Consider the following 6,912-nt stretch of genomic DNA (forward strand, 5'->3'; position numbering starts at 1 on the left):
GGGCGGGGCGGGCGCGGGGGTGATAAGACTGAGCGCTAACAACTCGTATGACTTGGCGACGCACAGCAGCGCCCGCTCGTTATAACGAGACTTTGCAACTCTCCGCGCAAGTTGGACGAGAGAGAAAGGGGAAGGGTGGCGGTGGTTGGTGGAGGAGGAGGGGGGCGAGGGGGGCGCAACGGCGACGCGACGTGAGACGGGGTTGATGACGTGCGCGCCTTAGGAGTGGCGGTGGATATTGGCGGCGGGGCGCGCGCGGAGCCGCTCCGGGCCGCGCCCCACATCCAGCAGCAGCACCCCTGCAGCGGCCCTGCCTCAGCCTGGCTTTTATGGGGACTGTTAAAGCGGCAGAACGGCGCGGAGGTATGTCCTTTTTATTCATCCCCATAGTAGTTCTGTTGTGTTTTTTGTTGCGTTTTTTTGCCCTCCCTTTTTTTTTTCGTTGTTTCAGCCCCAGCGGGCGGCGGCGCTGGCGCGACCCGTTTCGCGCACGCAGCGGGGCGGCGCGAACAGGACAGTAAAACAGCTGTACGGCGTCCCCGGGTGTGTCCCCGGGTGTCCTCCATCCGTATGGAAATGCGGTGCCAATCCGGGCCAAAGGGCGCTCGTCCCTGAAGGTCCGCGGCGCTATACGGGTCCGTCAGGCGGGGCGGGGCCCGGGCGAAGTGCTGCCATCGCCACTCACATCCCTCGCGGGAAGCCCCGCCCCGCCCCGCCCCGCCGCGCCCCGCCCCGCCCCGCCCCGCAGCGCTACCCGCGCAAACAATCAGCAGACGAGTGCGGCGCACGTTTCAGAATGTATGCGCAAACAAAGCAGTACATTACAGCGGCGGCCTGAATTTGTTGCCGCCTCCAGGGAGACTCACTGTGGATGTAGCGGCGTGCAGAGCTGCGGAGCGGGGCTTGTCTCCCAGGAGGAGGAGGAGGCTGGCGGCGGCGGGGGGAGGGGGTCCCACAGAGGCGCTGGGCCCCACGGGGGGCGGCCCGACATCGCCCGCAGATTAAAACTGGCCGAGGCGCGCGGCAAACACACAGCAGCGGCAACACAACCCCGACAACAACTCGACGCACTCCACACCTGAAAGCCATATTATCACACCGGCGGAGCGCGCCGCACAGCGCCGTCAGGCAGGAGGAACTGTGCGGCAAAAAAACACACAACGGGACGCGCATCTTCTCCACTCTGAGGGGAGCCCGCACGGCCGCACCAGGTGAGGGTGGCGGGGCGGGGCTGGCCCTTCACGGGCGAAAGAAAGTTGGCCCCACCGTACTTTGTCATTAAGGACCCCCTCCGGTGGCCCCTCCACTGAGTGGCGCGAACTTACAAGGGAATATCATTCGAGTTGCCACTTGGGAGGCAGAGGGGGCGCCTTGTCTTCTTTGACACGAAAAACGCCCGCCCGACAGACACCCTTTAGAGCCGGCACGGGGCGGGGCGGGGCAGGGCGCTGAGCGCGAGGTTTAATCGGGTGAGGAACAAAAGCGCGAGCAGGGGAGGCTGGCGCCCAGCCCTCGGCTCAAATAGACAACTCGTCATACCGGGCACCTCTGAACTGAGAACGCCACGTCCTGCTCCGCCTCCTCCGGGCGCCCCGCCCCGCCCCGCCCCGCCCCGCCCCACCCGGTGCGCGACGGTAAGTAATGTCCCCGAGGTGGGATCCATCAGCAGCACGATTTTTTTGCCCGTCCTGCCGCGCCGTCTCCCCCATTGTCAGCGACAACAGAGATTAAGTAAGAGAGAGGGGCGGCCACAATACGTGAGCGAGCTTGAAAAGCGGCGCCGCGGCCGTCCTCCCCGCGGACATGCAGCCGCCCATAGCCCCGGCCGCGGCCATAGGCCCCCGAGGCACGCAGAAAAAGGAAAGAAAAAGGAATGACAACGACGCAATCTTCTTTCCTGGAAAAATTCAAGATTCCTTTCCCGTGCACTATGAGACTCACCTGTCCCCGGGCCGCCGCCGGGCCATAGCCCGCCGAGGGCGGCGACCAGCAGCAGGCCCTGCAGCAGGCGGCTCGCCGCCACGCCCGCGGCGCCGGCCCGCGGCCCGCTCATGCTGACTCACGCCGACCGCATGGCTGGACAGGACACCGCCGCGCCGCCTGCAACACACACACACACCCAGCCACTGTAATGACGCTTCATTTGGTGCGTTTTGTTTCCGCGCCGCCGCCGCCGCCTGCCCCGCCGTCCGGGGACAGCCCCGCTCAAAGGGGCGCGAGCAGCGGCGGCCGCGTCGTCCAGAGGGAAAGTTTCACTCGGCGCCAACAGAACAGAAGGCACACAGTGCCGGGGCGGGGCCGGGCGCGCGCGCGCTCCGCGGGGCCGAGCCGAGGGAGTAATCCAGCCGAGTGAAAGGTCAAACTTGGAAAGAGTGGCGGCGGCAGCAGCAGCGCCACTGCAGGCGAAACAGAAGTTGGTACAGCCATCACAACACTAGAGGAGTCCTATGCCTGTGCTTGAACAGTTTTGACTCGCAAGGAGAGTCGGCCGATGCCGTTGAGCGAGCCGTTGAGAGATTTGACAAAAAATCGACTGGAATATTTTCTATTTTACGAAATCTCTGTTTCTTCTGAACCAAAATCCACAAGAGTTCACACAAACATTCGGAGTTATCAATTGAAAGTATTGACATACTCTATCATGTTACTGATATTTTGACCCTTTTGCCAGGATTCCTGCTGCTTCAAAACTTTAAGCTGCAGACATTTTTTCATCGGTAATCCAAGATAATTCATTTTTACATGCCTAACAATTTTTTTTGTTATTAGTAAGTTGCGTTCAAAAATAAAAACACAATAAGTAGCAAATTAGTCAGTAGTCCTGCTGCGTTGAAAACCTAAAATATCAGTACATGTCTAAGTAAATAAAGCAGAGAAAAATTTTAAGCTTATTTGGGTATTTAGATTTAAAATACAGGAATGGTGTGGCACCATTCACCACATTTACATTTTGTAAATTTCAAACAATAGTTAATGTTTAAACTCTTCGAGATCAGCAGCAAAACAAATCAGCCAATGCAGGCTCTCATAACGCCTGGTAGGTAGGCAAAACCACACCTGCAGTGCATGTGTGTACTGCAGCACAGCCTACCCTGAGTTTCGCAGGCGCCGAGCACCCGTAATTTGCATTTACCTAATAAATCTGAGGAGAAAGGACGAACTTTCTGGGCGATATATAATATATTATATGGCACGCTCGCCCGAAAACAGTAGCACGATGGACTTAAAATGAAAAAGTATTGAATTTTGTTTGTTGTTCTCAACAATTTGATCACACAACTGAAAAAAATACTTCTTGTTATTGACTTTACATAGCCTTCAAGCAGGCCATAAACATGCCTACCCAACCACCTCTTTATTTGTTATTGATGCAGAGATGAAAAGGTCCCCCTAATTAAGACGGCATTGATAACAATAATCGTTCTCCCAAACGGAGTAGTCGTGCCGTGCCCATGTCGAGTCTCCGAGAAGCCACTGAACTGTCTTCTTGTATCTATTATTGCTAAAAGATCGTCCTCGGGCTAAATCCATTTTGAACGGGCGAGCGTTAAACCACTATCCACCCTCCATATTGCCTTCGGCTTAAGGAAACAAAATTAACGCAACGGTATATAAAAGTCATTCGGCAAACGCAAAAACGACGTTGATGGAACGTAGGTTGGGTTGGGAGCTAGCCCGCTCTCTCGCTCTCTATCTCTCGCAGCTCGGCGGGATATTTTCTTTTCCCAACTGAAGGCGAGCGCGTACGATTTTCCAGAGGCCTGCGCCGCGCGGCGGGCCGCGCACCGCTGGAAGTCAAAACACGCATGCGGGTGACAGGCGTGCGGGGCGGAGCGGGGAGCGGCGCAGGGCGTGGGACGGAGCCTGGCTCTCTGGATGGCATCCGAGGTCCGAGAGGGAAAGATAGAATAATGAAAGCAGGCCCTGAAGCGGCTGTGAGATGATTTCTCTTCCCGGCGTTGACAAGCGACACTCCATGGCACCGAGCGGGGTGGGGTTGGGAGGGGAGAGGGTGGCCGACAATACCCCACGGCTCAAGATTTGTCTTGCTCTCTCGGAATCCTTGCCGTTGGCGCCGCCCCGTGAGGCACCCATCGAAATGCCGAAAATGACACAATGGACGACGCCACCTGCCAAGAGAAAACAAGCAAGAGCTGGACGCCACCCCAGGGGAAACTCTTCCAACATCACCAGCACCAGGACTGTCCCATCCCCTGTCGGAATGCAAGAAAAGCGTCTTGCTCCGAAGCTGACAACAAAACAAGCGCTCCTCTCGGGCGCCACCGCGGTGTCAGTCGTTGGCGGCGTCGTACACTGCGACTACTATTACGCCGAGTAGAGCAGCAAGAACGCCCCGCCCCGCCCCGCCAACACGCCCCCGGGCCCAACCGATTCCCTGCGGAACCATCACACCGCGCCGCGCTCGCCCGCGCTCCTCTCCTTTTCCTGCCTTCTTATCAAGGACAAAATATGATGCCGCCAGGAGGAAACAAATGACCTGGCACGCCGGCCGCTTTGTCAGCGCCACCTCCTCCGGCGTGCATCACCTTCACCTCCCCGGCGCGACACTTACAGCGCGCTGCGGGTGACGTATCCGGCGGAGGGTATCCAATAGCCCGGCGCGCACAGCTGGCCCTGCACAACACACACACCCGCACACACGGAGCGCACGCGGCCCTGCACGCACACGCACGCACGCACACACACACGCACGTACACGAGTCGACACTCGTCAGTCGGCGTGGGTTCCCGCTCTAACACGCGCGCGCACCGCTCCCTCTCCGTCCGCGCTCCGCCACACCAGCTCGCCGACTGAAGGGGAGGGGCTCCAGCGCGGCTCCACGCGGTGCGGCGGGGCGGGGTGCGGCGGGGCGGGGCGCGGCGCGGGGGAGGAGTGGGGTAGGTCCTGTCCGGCCGGCAGCAAAGGGGGCGCGCCCGCGCCTCGGACATCTCGGGGGCCTGTCCACCACGTCGCCGACGCACGGCGGCCGGCGGTGAACGGAGTCCTCACGAAACGATCCCTCAGTCCCGGTTCTGCTTAGTCGCGGCCCTCTGCACAGTGCACCGCCCCACCCGCCCGGGCCCTGCTGCTGGGCGAGCCCTGGACGCAGCGGTCTCGCGGGTGATTTACAGGCAGCGGGAGAGCAGGGAGGACATTCATGAATTCCCGCGCCAACGGCCGGCCCGGGGGCCCAGCACAGCCCAGCCCAGCCCAGCCCGGGGGCCGTGCATGTGAGGGATTGCTGCACCCGCCACCTGGGGACGCTTGTCGCCCATCAGCCGCCGATGAATATTTATCAGGGCGGCGCCGCCAGGCCTCTCGCATCCTCTCCCCGACCTAGACCCGCTGACCAGGCCGGGCGGGGCGCGGTGCGCGCGTCCCTTAGGGAGGCCTCGCCCGCCCCGCCCCGCCGCGCCCAGCCAGCCTAGCCGCTGATGCCCGCCATCCGGTGCCCGTCCCTCAGCGATAGGGCCCGTAGGGAGAGGGGAGAGGAGGGGCTAGAGAAGTTTTCAGAGTGTCGGTGTCCGCCGAGTGCCGTGCCGCGCTCCACCCCGCCTCTCGTCCAGCCACGCTTTTTGCCGAACTACCAGCGGGAGTCATTGTCCGGTACGTTTGCGGCCGCGACGCCAGAACTACTGTACTCGCGTTAAATTCATCAACGTCCATAGAACAGAACCTCCTACCGCCTCATTTTTATTTTCATTTCTGGCCGAACCCGCTGCTCCGAGCCACTCTATATGCACGTTGCGGCGGGGCGAGGAAATATAAGGAGGCAGCGGAATGACAGTCGTGACTCTGCACCACTTCTACGGAAAATATTTTCATTGCAGCCAGGAATTTCACGGTTTTTTCTTTGTGTGTGTTTTTTTCCCTCCCTTTTCGTTGCCTCCTCATCTCTTGCTGCTACTGCTCCTCGTCTCTCTTTTTAAACGAGAAAGACGTGCTGGAGTAACTCTCGGAGGGGGGACTTTATTGAACCTGACGACGGAGTGATTCATGGAGCCATGAGGCTACGCTGCAAGGGAGGAGGGGAGCGCGGTATAGAACGGCGATATCCACCCGCACGGCTGCAAACCTCTTTTTGCAAAGCGAATTGCGATGTGATGTTTGCGCTGAGCCGGTCGATGCCACGGCGACCCTCGCGGCGAGGTCCTCGTGGGCTCATGGTGGAGAGAGCGAGAGACGGGCAGAGAGCGCGCGGTGGAGTGGAGTATATAGAGAGAGAGCGAGAGAGGCGGATGCATTTATTCATGGCCGTGCACAGAGCCGCCACGCCCCGCCACGCCCGCTGCAGCTTCAAGAGCAGGGTGGGGCCGGGGCCGCCCGCCGGCAGCGGCCAGCGCCGGCTGCGCTGCCTCCTCCACCGCGGACTGGCTTCACTTTCCAATCTCGACGCATTTCCAGATTGCCGTCGGACAACAGAATCACTGCTCGGCTCCGGCTCGTGTTGCTCTCGCGGCCGACGCCAGGGGCCTGGCTGGGCGTCCTGCGCTCTGGGGTCTCAAAATGTGGGCAGCCGGAGGGACGAGACGAGCAGGATGGTGAAGAAAATAAGGGGGCCAGAGGCCTCACTGCGCCGCGTCTTCTCCCCGAGCGCGCCGCACCCCGCCACGCCACGCCGCGCAGCGCCCTCCTCCCCTTCTTGTCTCTCTTCTTGCCGTCAATCCGCCCCTAACCCCCCGGTGTCCCGTCTGACCCGCCCGCCTCCACTGCGGGGAAAAGGGGGCGTACGGCCCAAGGGCGAGGCAGGAAATTCCACAACGCTAAAAGCGAAACGAGCTTTTGAAAAAAAGAAATAGACGCGCGAATTTCTAAAGCGTAGAGTGTGTTTTTCGAGGTGATTTGCCGAGAGGCCGGCGGCTCACCCCGGCGCTCCCACGCCCGCCCCCGCCCGCCGCAAACACGTCCTT

At 60.4% G+C, this 6,912-nt stretch overlaps 1 protein-coding gene across 3 annotated transcripts in view; it reads right to left on the minus strand.

Annotated features, from left to right (window-relative positions):
- LOC113207914 (uncharacterized) overlaps positions 1-4,809 on the minus strand; it is a 67,766-nt gene extending 62,957 nt beyond the window's left edge. For all 3 annotated transcript variants that reach the window (XM_052267180.1, XM_052267179.1, XM_026424673.2), the window contains exons 1-2: positions 4,574-4,809; positions 1,942-2,100 (exon numbers count right to left, since the gene is read on the minus strand). In XM_052267180.1, coding sequence (XP_052123140.1) covers positions 1,942-2,053 — 112 coding nt within the window. In that variant the 5' untranslated portion in view covers positions 2,054-2,100; positions 4,574-4,809. The remainder of the gene's footprint in view (positions 1-1,941; positions 2,101-4,573) is intronic.
- Between the last annotated feature and the right edge of the window lie 2,103 nt (positions 4,810-6,912).

This window comes from Frankliniella occidentalis, unplaced genomic scaffold (assembly GCF_000697945.3).
Source record: "Frankliniella occidentalis isolate FOCC.00 unplaced genomic scaffold, Focc_3.1 Scaffold47, whole genome shotgun sequence".
Taxonomy (NCBI): domain Eukaryota; kingdom Metazoa; phylum Arthropoda; class Insecta; order Thysanoptera; family Thripidae; genus Frankliniella; species Frankliniella occidentalis.